Below are 13,629 nucleotides of genomic sequence, written 5' to 3'. Positions count from 1 at the left end.
TTGCATAATTCCGTAAATACACTAAAGCCACAGAACCGTACCCTTTAAATGGGTGCATTATATGGTGTGTGAATTAAGTCTCAATGAGCCTGTTTTCCAAGAGGCAGCCCAGGGTCGAGGAGGATGAGCGGCCCTGGAATCTTGACAGACCCGCATTCCTGACCTGCTCTGGTCAGCAGATCGGCTGTGCGATCTCCTCCCTCGCGACCCCTCTGCTCGGTTAACGATTCAGGTGAGACGTCCAAGCCGGAAGACAGGAGGAAGCCCCGCCCTCCGAGCCCCGCCTCCTGGGCGTGATTGACACAGCTGGCGTTGCCATAGAAACTGTCCTTTTCCCCCTCGCGAGGTACCGCGCAAAGATGGCACATCAAAAAGAAAGGAAAGGTTTTGAGGTTGCTTTTGAAAGCAGCTTGGCCCTCCTTGGCAGCAAGAGAAGGGCCTTGCTGCGTGGCTATTCTCTAGAAAAAATTAAAGCGTCTTCAGTCCAATTCATGCCAGCCACCCCTTCCTCCACCCCAGCAACAGACAAGTAGCATTTATCCTCTTTGACTTCTTGTCCTTCATGCATTTATCTAAAAGCACATCCTTTTTGCTTTCCAATTATACATCGGTTTGTCTGAGCAACGTGAAACGCTCTTAATTCCGAGCTTTCAGTAAAACCAGTAACCAGAGCTGTCTAAAGTCGCGTAATTTTGTGTTGCTGTCTTCGCACTCCTTTCTATGCTTCCTTTGGAAATCTATACGGTATGAAACCAGGAAGAATATCCCAATTTGTGGTCCTAGAAATGCGAGCTCCCCGAAGGATCTTAAACATCTTTGTTTCTGAAATGAACTTTGTGAGGCAAATAACGTGCAAATGGATTTCATTTGTACAAAAGGAAAGTGTGCCATCAGGCCACCGCACCTCCGCGGCGCTCCTCATTATTGGCTTGCTACGTCTCTTACTAAAACTTTTCCGACAAACTGGGAAAATGTCAACAACAGAAATTTTAGCATCTCATAGTTCTGGGGGCCAGAAGCCCAAGATCGGGGACTCGATCAGGGCTGGTTCCTTCTGGGACCGGGAGGGAGAGTCTGTGCCACGCTATTCTAGATTCTGGGGGTCCTGGCCGTCCCTGGCGGTCCTTGGCTTGTGGACGCATGACCCGGCTCTCGGCCTCTGTCTCCACGTGACGTTTTCTCTGTGCTTATGAGTCTGTGCCCACGGTTCCCTTTTTTTTTTGGAAGATTAGCCCTGAGCTAACATCTGCCACCAATCCTCCTCTTTTTGCTGAGGAAGATTGGCCCTGAGCTCACATCCGTGCCCATCCTCCTCTACTGTCTACGTGGGACACCTACCGCAGCATGGCGTGCCAAGCGGTGCCATGTCCACACCCAGGATCCGAACTGTCGAACCCCGGGCCGCCAAAGCGGAACGAGCGAACTTAACCACTGCGCCACTGGGCCGGCCCTCACAGTTCCCTTTTTATTAGGACATCAGTCATGGGACCAGGGCCCGCCCATTCTAGTGTTACTCATGCAACTGACGACATCTGCAATGACCCTATTTCCAAATAAGGCCCCATTCTGAGGTCTGGGGGTTAGGGCTCCACCTGTTCATTTGGGGGCGCAGCGCAAAGTGCAACACGCTCCTACGCACGTGAACATCCCTGTGTGTGTCCTTGTATTCCTGTAAGTGTGAGGTCACGTCTCGGTTTTTCTGATCACAGTGGCCTCGTCCTCCTTCATGCCATAACCTTTCTCCGAGTGTGTCTACATCAGGTGCACGGCAGTGCCTCATTCGCCCCAGGCAGGGTGACATTCCACCTCGTCACCGCGCCACCGCCTGGTTAAAAAATCCTGGCTGACGCTGACGCACCTTCTGGTCCTGCCCGAAGTTGCTCCATCACAAACGTCCCCAACCTGCTGTCCGGGGCCCCTGGATCGCTTTTCCAGGCCAGGCAGAGGGACACGGAATTGCTGGCCTGGGGCGTCTCCCATTTAAATGTTTCCTGCCTATTTGCCAATAGTGGGTGGCTCAACCTTTCTCCCCCCTCCCCGCCCCCAGGAAGAATCAGGGTCTCCCAGGACATCTCAACCTCCTCAGGCTTTTTTACAGGGTGAATTGAATACAGGGGATCACTTTAACAGGTCGTGACAGGAAACACTTCCCCAACAAAGGGGAGTGGGGAAGGGGGTCTCAGACCCCCAAGGATGCTGGACCCTCAGAAGCACAGGGAAGCAGCGCTGAGCCCCCGCTGTGTGACTTGAGCAACTTAGGGAAACTCTCTGTGCCTCAGTTTGCCGCTCTGAGAAATGGGATGATAGTCGTGTCTACCTTCATGAGGTTGTGGGCAGGGCTCAGTGAGTTTAATGCACGTGGCTGCTCAGAGCCGGGCCTGGCCAGCCAGGGCCGCAGAAAGCGTTAGCTCGTCTTGTCCACGAAGGAGAAATCCCCTGATACGGAGAATTTTCTGGTGGATGGCTTCCCCCCCCCCGGGGCCGATTCGGCCCCCCAGGGGGGGACTGGGCAAGGTCTAGAGACATTTTGGGTTGTCACGACTCGGGGGTGCTCCTGTCACCTGCTGGGCGGACGCTGCGGTGCCCAGGTCCGCCCCCCACCGCAAAGCAGGATGAGCTGCCACATGGCCATAGCGCCCAGCTTGAGAAACCCTGCGTGGGGCCTGGAAGTCCTTACCGGCCTCCCAGGAACCTCCTCCGTGGTGGTGTTCTCACCCCCATTTTACAGAAAGGGAAACTGAGGCTCAGTGGCTGGCATGCGACTGCCTGGGTTTGAGCTTGGCCGTGGCCTTCCCAGCCCACAGCCACCCTGGCATCTAAGGAGGCGTAGGCTGAGCCTCAGAACCCCCCTCCTTTCCCCTCCCCTCCCCTCTCTCCTCCCTTCCCCCCACCTCTCCCTCTCCCCAGACCCTGGGCCTGCATGGCAGAGGATGAAAGCCAGCGTCCCCCCCGCCCCCCGCCCCGGGATATCCGATGTCCGGCCGAGGGAGGGGGGACGCCAGGCCGGCGTCGGCGTCGGGGCCGCTGGGAACGCTCTGGGGACATCAAAAGCTGTCCCCATCTCTGCTGACCCGAGCCTGTCTGTGCGTCTGTCCTCCCCCTCGAGGGCTGGCATTCATCTCCCCTTCCCGTCATCCCTCCCTCCAGGCAGGCCTTCTCTGAGCTCCCAGGTCCATCGGACACCCCTCTCTGATGTGCCCTCTTCTGGTTCCGGCTCTGGGACAGACCGCCCCACCCCCACCCCCCAGGATTCTTTATCTGACCTTCCCAGCCTCTCTCAGAACCCTCCCATGGCTCCCTGTGACCGGAGGGTGAAGTCCTGACTCCCTGTCATTCCATCTCCCTCCCGGGAGGATTCCTCCAGCCCTGGCACTGACCCTGGAAGGCTGTCCCGGCTCAGACTAGGGGGCTCCAGCCTCGCCCAGTGTGAGGCCAGATCCACTGAATGAATGAATGAATGACACGGGGGGTGGGTGGGGCAGCTCCCCCCGCTGGGCCCCAGGGTCAGGCAGCCTCCCTCCTGCCTCGTCACAGACTCAGGCCCAGGAAATACTAGCTGGCTCCAAGAGGATGAGAACCCAGAGACTTCCACCAACCTCCCCTCCTCCCCGGGTCCGATCTGCCCCAAAGGGCTGCTGGGAGGGTTCCGTGGGTCCCGGACCATCGGGGAGGCGGGTAAGAGCAAGCCCTGAGCCCCTTTTCTGGCCCAGCTGGGCCCACCCCTCTGAGCCTCAGTTTCCTCATCTGTAGAATGGGCAGGAAGCGGTGTCAGCACTCCTGGGGCCGGGGTGGGACGAAAGGGGACGAGGACCCTACTTCAGAAGCCTAGGTTCCAGGTATTTCAAGCGTCTTTGAGTTCCCTGGGAGCAACCTGACCGGGACGTGCCCTGCGGGGAGGAAAGAATTGACTTTCTTATCTCGCTTATCCGTCCATCTCTCCACTGCGGTCTACTCCTATCTCCCCCTGCCCCCCTAGATTGCCTCTGAGTCCCCGTGACCAGGCCACACCCAGACTTCAGGCTCCTGTTCATGAAAGAGCGGGTGTGGCGGGGGGCGGTGTGTCACCGCGTGGGGGTCTGCGCTGGGGGTCCCTTGGGCAGCCTGAGCCTCCTGCTTGTCACTGGCTCCCTGTCGTTTGCCGGATTTGCGTCTGCATTTCTGATTCTCTGCCTATATGGCCACCCTTCGACCAGGGGAGAGCTGATGTCAGGGCGGGATGGGGGCAGCCCAGGGAACTGGGGGGGACCAAGAGTCGTGACTGAAGGGGAGGAGGCGGTGCAGAGAAGGCTTTCTGGCTGAGAATATTAAAAGCTGACATTTACGCCACTTTTAACATCCGTCATACCCATTCCAGAGCAGGGAGACTGAGGCCCCCCCGAGTTAAGGGAACAGCTGGCAGGGGGGTGGGGGGCTGGCTCCGGACCCCACGATTAATTGCGGCTCCGGAGAGCGGGTTCTGAGCCGCTACCCGAGGAGACCTGGAGGCGGGTGGGGGAACGGTGCCAACGCTTGGGGGAACTTGAAACCGCTTTGTGTGACCCAGTCGTGGGAGGGCCGTTGGCGGGAATGGGGAGCACCGGCCGGAGTCGCACGCGCATGACTCACCGAGCGCCCCTGGGCGCCCGTCCCCTCGCCCGGCCTGTTCCTGGAGGGTTAAATGGGAGAGACACTCGCTCCGCCTCCCCGCCCGGCCCGGACGAGAAAATCCACGTGGGCGCTTGGCACAGTCAGCGCTCATTAAATGCCAGCTGGTGTTATTATTATGATGGTCCCCATTATTATCGTTAATAACTAATTAATTAGAACTAATGCGTCCGATTGGGTCTCTCCGGTCCAGGATGTCATCGGACCCCAAGGGCAGCTACGACTCAGACCACCCCCCCCCCCCCACGCCCCCAGCCCACTACCTCCTCCCCGGCCCACATGAGGCCTCGGAAAGCTGCAGGCAGGCTGGGGTGGCGCGGGCCTGGAGGCAGGGTGAGGGCGCCCCTGGTGACGCCCCCCACCTCGGTGGGGAGTCCCGCAAACCTCATCTCGCGTAGTCGGGCTCTAGGACCGCGCGACCCCGTCGGTGCCGGGTGTGGAGGCCTGGCTAACCCCGAGGCCACGCCCATCCACCTGGTGATTGGCTCTGGGGCCCCGGCGCGCGGCTCCGATTGGCGCAGGCGGCCGCCGCTCCGGGGATTCCCCGCCCCGCCCGGGCCGGAGTCTGGGGTTCGGGGGTCCGGCGGGCGCAGGCTCGCTCGGCCGGGCGGGCGCGGGGATCGCGGGGCGGGCGGGCGCGGGGATCGCGGGCCCCGGCCGGGGGCGCGGCCGCGCCATGGTGCCCAGGTCCCCGGCGGCCGGAGCGGGGCCGGCGCCGCGGGCGCTGTCGCTGGCGGCGCGGCTGAGCTACGCGGTGGGCCACTTCCTCAACGACCTGTGCGCGTCCATGTGGTTCACGTACCTGCTGCTCTACCTGCACTCGGTGCGCGCCTACAGCTCGCGCGGCGCCGGCCTCCTGCTGCTGCTCGGCCAGGTGGCCGACGGGCTCTGCACGCCGCTCGTGGGCTACGAGGCCGACCGCGCCGCCGGCCGCTGCGCGCGCTGCGGGCCCCGCAAGGCCTGGCACCTGGTCGGTGAGTCCGCCGCCGGGGCTCGCGCCTGCCCACCCGCGGGGACCGGCCCGTCTGTCCGTGCGCCCTCTGTCCATCCGCCCGAGGCCTGGGCCTCCCCCCTCTGTCTACCGGCCTGGGCCTCCCTCCTCTGTCTGTCTGTCCCCTGGCCTGGGCCTCCCCCCTCTGTCTGTCTGTCCTGTGGCCTGAACCTCCCCGCTCTGTCTGCCTGCCTCATGGCTGCCCTCTGACCTGCAGAGCCCCCTCCACCTGTTTACCTTTCCCTCCAGTGCCCCTTCCCTTTGTCCGTCTGTCTGACCCCGGGGCACCCTGAACCCTCTCTGGGTTGGGCCTGACTGTCCAGCGCCTCCTCTCTCCGTCTGTCCGGTCTGTCTGTCAGGGTGACCACCCAGGATGACTCTGTCTGTCTGAGTGACGGTCAGGCTGTCCAGAGCCACCCCCCGTGTCCGTCCGTCTGTGTGTCCGTCTCCTGCCTCACCTCGGGTGACCTGGTGACCGGGGGCACAGCCCTGGGAGCCAAGCGTCGCGGCCGTGCTGGCTGGCGGCCCTGGGGGCTGCGGGTAGCAGAGGCGGCATGGGGCTGGGCGCCCTGCCCAGTGCATGCTGGTGACACTGCCTGCTGGACCCAGGGCCTGGTGACAAGCCAGCCACTGTCCCTGCGGCTCGGCAGGGCAGAGGCGCCCGCATCCTGGCATCCGGCCGCCTGGCGTTGGGGGGGCACAGCCAGGAATCCCGCCCACCCCTGGAATTCCGGGCGGCGGCTTTCCAGAAGCCAGGAGGGGCCGGCTGCTGGCCCCGGGGACAGTGACACTCGGCCCGGTCACGTTTGCAGGTGCAGCAGTCACCTGTGCAGCCGCAGCTAGGGCGGGGTGTCAGGTGTCCCGGGCGCTGAGCGTCCCGTGAAACCCTAGCAGTTGGGAGGGGACAGGGAGAGGCGGGCGGCTGGCGGTGGCCACCACGTCAGGGACGGCCGTTGAGGTGTCCTCTCCGGGCTCATGGTGGGGTCGTGGGTGGAGCCGAGCCCAAGTCTCGGAGGTGACCTCGTCCACAATAGTGAGATAAGCTGCTCGATGAGCGACAGGATGGCTTCCGGGCCAGAGAGAGGGGGACCCCCGAGGAGGAGCCAGCTGGGGACAGGGTCTCGGTGGAGGACACCGCGTGTGCAAAGGCCCTGAGGTGGGAGCCCCAGGCATGACAGTTGGCCTGTTTTGTGGGTGGGAGGCCTGAGCTTCCGCGGGGGTCCCTCCTGACCCCGAAGCCAGGACCTGGGTCCCCAGGAGAACCACCCATGTCAATCCGGAAGAGGAGGCTTTGTGCTCATGCAGACGGGCCGGGCTGGGTGCCCCTGCCCCACACCAAGCCCCACCTGTGCCCCTCCCCCACCTCAGGCCAACCCTCGGGCCGAGGATCGGTAGGGAAAGGAAGCTGGCCACCCCTCGTGCTGCCCGATAAGGTGGCTTGAGTAAAGGTCATCTCCGCAACAGTGCCCACTTCTCTATTCTTGCCCCGAGTCTGTGGGTGGTGGGGGGGGACTCTCCCTTATACTGCCCTCGGGGCTCCCCCTCTAGCCCAGGGAGGACCCTCAGCGCCAGACGTGGACGTTCCAGTGGGGTCTGGGCTGGGGCAGGTGGGGGACTGGGCTTCGTAAGCAGCAGAGCTCTGGAGGTGGAGACATTACCTTTGGGGTTTTGAAGGATGAATAGGAGTGTGTCTGTAAACTGACACCCCAGGCCGTTGAAACAGCTTGTGCAAAGCTGTAAAGTAACTCAGCTTTGAGGGGGGCAGGGGTTCAGTGTGGTGGGAACTCTCCCTTTCACACTTGAACTCTTAATTCTCACGCCGTCCTTGCGAGCCTCGTATTTTTATTGTCCGTTTTCTGGAAACTGAGGCCCAGCGGGCGGAGTCACTCACCGTCGTCCCCAGAGGGCGGCCGAGCCTGGCAATGGTTAACCCATCCGGCCGGGGCAGCACATTCTTTGGAGCTGAGTCCACGGTCAGGCCAGGCCCTGGGGGCCGCTCAGCCTCAGTTCCAGAGAAACAAACGGCAAGGAAGGAGGTTTTGCTTTCAGTTCCCGGTTCCAGGCCCCAGGGCGGGCCGGGCCGGGGATGAGGTCACCCCCGGCTGGGGACAGAGGCAGGCCAGCTGCCACCGGAGAGGAGGGAGGGGGCAGAGGGGAGGGGAGGTGGAGGAGAGAGGAAGGGGAGGCAGGATGTTCGGCGCCCTCTCTGCGGCCCGGTCCCCCTGGAAGCCATCCGGCTCACACCTGACTCATGGTGACTCATTGCTGTGCCCGTCCCCGTGCCGGGGGCTAGGGACACAGAGGTGACCAGAGGGACTGTTCCCCACCCCACTGAGCCCATGGTCTGGTGGGGGAGGCAGGCAGGAAACAGGCAGATGGACAGACGCAGAATTCCCAGGTGTGCCGAGCGGGGTGAAGGACAGAAAGCAGCGTCCAGATGTGTGCCGGGCGGGGAGGGGACTGCTGGTGACCGGGCTGGTCAGGGAGTGTTGCCTTGAGGAGGTGGCATTTGAGTTGAGTCCCGAGAGATGAAAAGGAGCTGGTCCTAATGGGATGTGAGGGGAAGAATGTTCCAGGCAGAGAGCACAGCTGGTGCAAAGGCCCTGGGGCAGGCCCGGGCCTGGTGTGTTAGAGGAAGAGTGAGGAGGCCTGTGTGGCTGGAGCAGAGGGAGGAGGGTGAGAGAGGGAGGAGGGAGGGCAGGGAGGGGCCTGGGGGGCCGCAGGGAGGACGGACGTGGGCTTATTCTGAGCTACTGGAGTGTTCTCCAGGGAGAGGCCCCCTCTTGAGGTGACGGGGACACAAGGCTCGGAGCGCAGGGTCCAGCCGAGACCCCCAGCGTCACCTGGGCCTCCTGACTCCTGGTGGCCCCACAGGACCCTCAACAGGAGCTGGGAGGGAAGGCCCCTCCGCTCTCCACCTGCTGCATGACCTCAGGCTCTCTGTGCCTCAGTTTCCCCATCTGCCACCCCCTCCCCTCTCCGCCTGCTTCGTGACCTCAGGCGCTCTGTGCCTCAGTTTCCCCACCTGCCACTCCCTCCCCTCTCCGCCTGCTTCGTGACCTCAGGCGCTCTGTGCCTCGGTTTCCCCATCCGACACAAGGGGCATGGAGCACGGGCTGGCTGGCGGGTGGAGGCCCGGCCCGGCCCGGCTCAGCGTCCCGTCGCCCCGCCCGCAGGCACCGTGTGCGTGCTGCTGTCCTTCCCGTTCATTTTCAGCCCGTGCCTGGGCTGCGGGGCCGCCACGCCCGAGTGGGCCGCCCTCCTCTACTACGGGCCCTTCATCGTCGTCTTCCAGTTTGGCTGGGCCGCCACGCAGATCGCGCACCTCAGCCTCATCCCCGAGCTCGTCACCAGCGACCACGAGAAGGTGGAGCTCACGGCCCTCAGGTACCTCCCGGGTGAGGGCGGGTGTCGGGCAGCTGTGGCCGCGGGACAAACGGCCGCAGAGTTAGCAGCTGGATCCTTGTGCAGCGTCCAGGGGTCGGGGGTCCGGCTCGGCTTCGCTGGGTTTTCTGCCTCTGGGTCTGTCTTGAGGCCACGGTCCAGGCTTCAGCCCTGACTGGGGTGTCACCTGAGGCCTGAGGTCCCTCCCCCGTGCTCACACAGTTGGTGGCAGACGTGGCACTCAGGGTGCCTAGCTGCTCTGAGGCCAGCAGGACCCTCTCTGATCTCAGGGAAGGGCCAAGTCCTCGGTCTGAGGATCACCTGATTAGGTCAGGCCCACCCAGGGTAACCTCCCTTCGTTGCATCGCTCAGTCCCTTTACCTAGACATGGGAGTGACAGCCCGTCACCTTCACAGGCCCCGTCCCCAAGGGGAGACGGGGTGTGGGGCTCCCCAGGGCCGTCTTAGAATCCCGCCGGCTACATGTGGGTGCAGTTGGCACCCGGCTTATCTGTCAACCTGCTTGCGCTGCTGAAGGGGATTCCGGATATGACGACAATGGGAGCATTTATGGAGCGCCTACTGTGTGCAGGGCACAGTTCTAGACCCGACACGCGGATTACTTGCTTTAACCCTTGCATACCTGAGAGGCTGTCACCGCCCGAGGCCAGGGTTTGGGCAGAGCGGTGCCCCCGGGACGTGCGCGTGGGAGGGGCACAGGGACAGCACGTGCGCAGGGGCGGGTGGCCGGAGCTGCTCCTGGTGGGCGCCCTGTCAGTGCCGGTTCCTCCTGCTGCCGCAGCGGTGGCTTCCTCGAGGCCCCCGTCCCCACTGCCGCGGCCTGAGTTCCCCATTCCCGCCGCGGGCGGGCGGGAGGCCCTGACACGGGGTTGCCCAACGCCGCCCCGGGGTCCTCTGCCTGCGAGCGCGTCACCACCAGTCTTGCGCCATCGCACCTGGACCTCCGGGGGAGGCTGTCCCCACTTCCAGGAAGGAAGCAGGCCTGGTGGGATCCAGAGGCCCCCCCTGCCCCGTTCTGCCCGGATTCGGATTCGGGTGGCGGCCGTGGAGTGGGTGCCGGGGGTCCAGGCCGCGCTGACCCCCGCCCGCCGCAGGTACGCCTTCACCGTGGTGGCCAACATCACCGTCTTCGGCGCCGCCTGGCTGCTGCTGCGCCTGCAGGGCTCTGCGCGCGAGGGGCCCCCCGACGAGGCCGGCGACCACCTGGGGGTCCAGGACGTGCCGGTGTTCCGGGTGAGCTGGGGCCACGGCGGGCCGCCCCGAGCCCTGCGCTTGAGCTGCGGCCGCTGACCGCCCCCCGCCCGGTCCGCAGACCCTGTCGCTGTGCGTCGTGGGCGTGGGCGCCGTCTTCTCGCTGCTGTTCCACCTGGGCACCCGGGAGAGGCGCCGGCCACCGGCGCAGGAGCCGGACGAGCGCAGCCCGCTGCTGGCCCCGGCCACCGCGCGCCCGCTGCTGCTCTGGAAGCACTGGCTCCGCGAGCCCTCCTTCTACCAGGTACGCTGGGCGGGGGGCGCACGGACACCCCCTCCGCGGGCTGGGCAGGGAGGGCCGGCATGGGCACACGCGCCCTTTCTGCAGTCCGCACCCGGGGCAGACATGACTAATCGATCAGCGTGCTCTTCCCACGGCACCGGCCCGGGCCGTGGCTGCTAATGGATCAGGCGCAGCGCAGGGGCGCCCCCTGCTGGCGGGAGAGCCCCCTGGCCCCCAGCATCCCCCTGTCCGTCTGCGCACAGGTGGGCCTGCTGTACATGAGCACGAGGCTCATCGTGAACCTGTCCCAGACGTACATCGCCATGTATCTCACCTACTCCCTCAACATGCCCAAGGTGAGCGGCCGGGGCGCCCGGGGCGGGGGTGGGGGTGTCGCCCGCGAGGACCCCGCTGAGCCCGCGCCCCTCCGCCCGCAGAAGTTCATCGCCACCATCCCCCTGGTGATGTACGTCAGCGGCTTCTGCTCGTCCTTCCTCATGAAGCCGGTGAACAAGTGCATCGGGAGGAATGTGAGTGGCGGCCACCGCGCCCTCGCAGCTCAGGCCCCCGGAACCCCGGGATCCAGACCGCGGCGTGGGCGCCCCGTGGAAGCCCCGGGTCTGGGAACCGGGTTCCTGGATCTCGGGGCTGCAGAGCGCTAGAACGTTCGGCACTGACCACAGGGCTGGGCAGGGGGTGGCCCCGAGATGGAGGTACAGAAGCCTTTGTTTTGTTTGAGTAGCTCTGCGTTTCCATGTGGGCAGCCACTGCCTCCGGTGGCAGCCGCGTGGGACGGCCCGGGCTTAGGATGTCGGCTCCTCGGAGCTCCCGGCACCTCGGGCTCCCACAGTCCCAGGATCCTCTGCGCTCAAAGCTGGGGCTCCTTAGGGACGGTCTAGCTCGACCCCCTCATTCCTGGGAGGAGGGCAGTGGATTGAAGACCAGAGAGGGCAAGCGCCAGGCTCCTGGCGCCCAGCAAGGTGGGCCTGATGGGGGGGCCCGCCTCCTCTGCAGATGACCTACTTCGTGGGCCTCCTGGTGATCCTGGCCTTCGCAGCCTGGGTGGCGCTGGTCGATGAGCTGGGCATGGCCGTGTACGTGGCCGCCGTGCTGCTGGGCGGGGGCTGTGCCACCATCCTCGTCACTTCACTGGCCATGACGGCTGACCTCATCGGCCCGCACACGGTAGGGCTGGGGGCAGGGCCGGGTGGGGGTCGGGGACCGGGGTCCGGCCGTGGGTGCTGACCCCCTGCGCGTGTCCCCCAGCACAGCGGAGCTTTCGTGTACGGCGCCATGAGCTTCTCAGATAAGGTGGCCAATGGGCTGGCGGTCATGGTCATCCAGAGCCTGCACCCTTGCTCGTGAGTGTCACCCATTTGTTCGTTCATTTAGTAAGAGTGTCCTGAGTGTGTGCTGTGTGCCAGGCACTGCCAGGTCTGGGGGTTTGGCAGTTTGGGTTTGGGTCTAGGCGGTTCACAGGCTGGGGAGACCAAGTTGTTCCTGTCCTCAGGCACTTCGTTTATTCATTCAACAAACACTGTCTCATGTGCCAGGGGCTGAGGGCACAGCATACAGGTGTATGAGGGAACGTGAGTGGGCAGGCTGGGGGAACCTGGAATCTGCGTACCTCCGGCCCTCAGAACGTGGGGTTCCAGACCCCTGAGTTCACACCTTGTAGAAGCCGGGGACCCGGAACCAAAGCCGGCCTGGCGTCTGTGCTCGGGGAGCTGGGGCAGCACCCGCCTCTCCACTCATCGCACTAACCGATGTGTGACGCAGACCAGTGGTGAGGGGTGGGGAGGACACCACTCACGGCCTGACGGGGCGGCAGGTCAGGGAGGGCCTCCCGGGGTCGGGGGACGTTGGTCCTGGAGGTAGTTCTGGCAGACGGGGAGGGACAGCCCTGGGGCAGGACGGGGCCTGGGGTGTGGGAGGAGGAGCCAGGAGGATCCTGTGGCTGGAGCAGAGGGAGGAAGGGGACAGAGGGAGGAGGGAGAGCAGGGAGGGGACGGGGCAGGTCGCGCGGGGCCTGGGGGGCCCAAGGAGGGGAGCCTGGAGGGCTGCGGGCGGAGGCGGCGGGACAGACTCGGGCTCCGGGCGCCCTCTGGTGGCGGCCGCGGGGAGGACAGACGGAGACCAGGAGGAGGGGCCGGCGCTGGTCCGGGAGGCGACGCTGGGGGCCCAGGCGGAGGCGGAGCGGGGAGAAGTGGGCGGGCCTGGGGTGGCCTGTGACGGCGGAGCCGCACCGGCTGAAGGTGGGAGGGAGGGGAGGAGGGGGTCGAGGGGGCCCCTGGTGCCGGGAAAGGCGGGGCTGCGCCCGGCTGAGCGGGGGGAAGGGCATGGGGGTCCCTCGGCGTCCGCTCACGGCCGCGCCCCCCCGCCCCCCAGCCTGGAGCTGTGCTGCAGGGCCTGCGTGGGCTTCTACCACTGGGTGATGGTGGCCGTGACGGGCGGCGTGGGCGTGGCCGCCACCCTCTCCCTGTGCAGCCTCCTCGTCTGGCCGATCCGCCTGCGGAGCTGTGAGTTGTAGCCCCTCCCCCCCAAAAAGCCCAAACAGCCACGCCTGGTGGGACAGGGACAGTCACCCTCACTGACCCCACCGCCTTCTCTTGCAGGGGACCCTGGAGCCCAACCCTGACCCCCCCACGACCCCCGTGTGGAGGAAGCACGACTGCACATTCCACGTCCAGCCGAGGCCGAGAAGCGCCCTGCCTGGCTGCGGGCCGGCGGGCGAGGGCGGGACACGCAGGACCCTGGCGGCTTATCCCGCTGGCACAGGGCCCCTGAGCTAGGCCCTGAGGTCCCCAGGGCCGTGGGGTCCTCGCAGGTCTGGGGGTGCCCCGGTCCAGCTCTGGATGGTCTGGGGCCCTCTCTCTGTTGTGTGGGGGCAGGACGTGAGGGGCCCAGGGCTGTGCCGGGCTCAGCCCCGGTTCCTGGCTCACCCTCGGCCCCGCTGGGGTCTCCCGGCCGCTGCCAGGCCTCTTGGGGACAGTGTGTCACGGAGGCAGCCAGGAGTCCCCACTGGGGCTGCCCAGGCCCGGGGTGCCAGCAGGTGAGCCCAGCTCCTGGCTGCGCCAACAGTGAATAAAGAGCCGCCGGTGGGCGCGCGAGGACTC

General features: G+C 65.1%; 1 protein-coding gene across 1 annotated transcript; it reads left to right on the top strand.

Annotated features, from left to right (window-relative positions):
* Positions 1–5,224: 5,224 nt before the first annotated feature.
* MFSD12 (major facilitator superfamily domain containing 12) lies at positions 5,225–13,626 on the top strand. Its single transcript, XM_044752641.2, has 10 exons — positions 5,225–5,618; positions 8,812–9,022; positions 10,134–10,272; positions 10,352–10,534; positions 10,777–10,869; positions 10,951–11,043; positions 11,528–11,698; positions 11,780–11,874; positions 12,902–13,032; positions 13,129–13,626. The coding sequence occupies exons 1-10, from the start codon at positions 5,321–5,323 to the stop codon at positions 13,149–13,151; spliced, it is 1,437 nt and encodes a 478-aa protein (XP_044608576.1). The 5' UTR covers positions 5,225–5,320; the 3' UTR covers positions 13,152–13,626.
* The last annotated feature ends 3 nt before the right edge of the window (positions 13,627–13,629 follow it).

This window comes from Equus asinus, chromosome 20, assembly GCF_041296235.1.
Source record: "Equus asinus isolate D_3611 breed Donkey chromosome 20, EquAss-T2T_v2, whole genome shotgun sequence".
NCBI classification, from domain to species: Eukaryota; Metazoa; Chordata; class Mammalia; order Perissodactyla; family Equidae; genus Equus; species Equus asinus.
The sequence above is the reverse complement of the archived record's forward strand: the minus strand, read 5'-3'. Positions and strand labels throughout refer to the sequence as shown.

What these genes read in the sequence shown, in the direction of transcription:
- MFSD12 (XM_044752641.2), top strand. Translation starts at nt 5,321, where the DNA reads ATGGTGCCCAGGTCCCCGGCGGCCGGAGCGGGGCCGGCGCCGCGGGCG. An exon ending in AGGACGTGCCGGTGTTCCGG is followed by an intron (nt 10,273 to 10,351) that starts GTGAGCTGGGGC and finishes CCCGGTCCGCAG; the next exon opens with ACCCTGTCGCTGTGCGTCGT. An exon ending in ACTCCCTCAACATGCCCAAG is followed by an intron (nt 10,870 to 10,950) that starts GTGAGCGGCCGG and finishes CTCCGCCCGCAG; the next exon opens with AAGTTCATCGCCACCATCCC.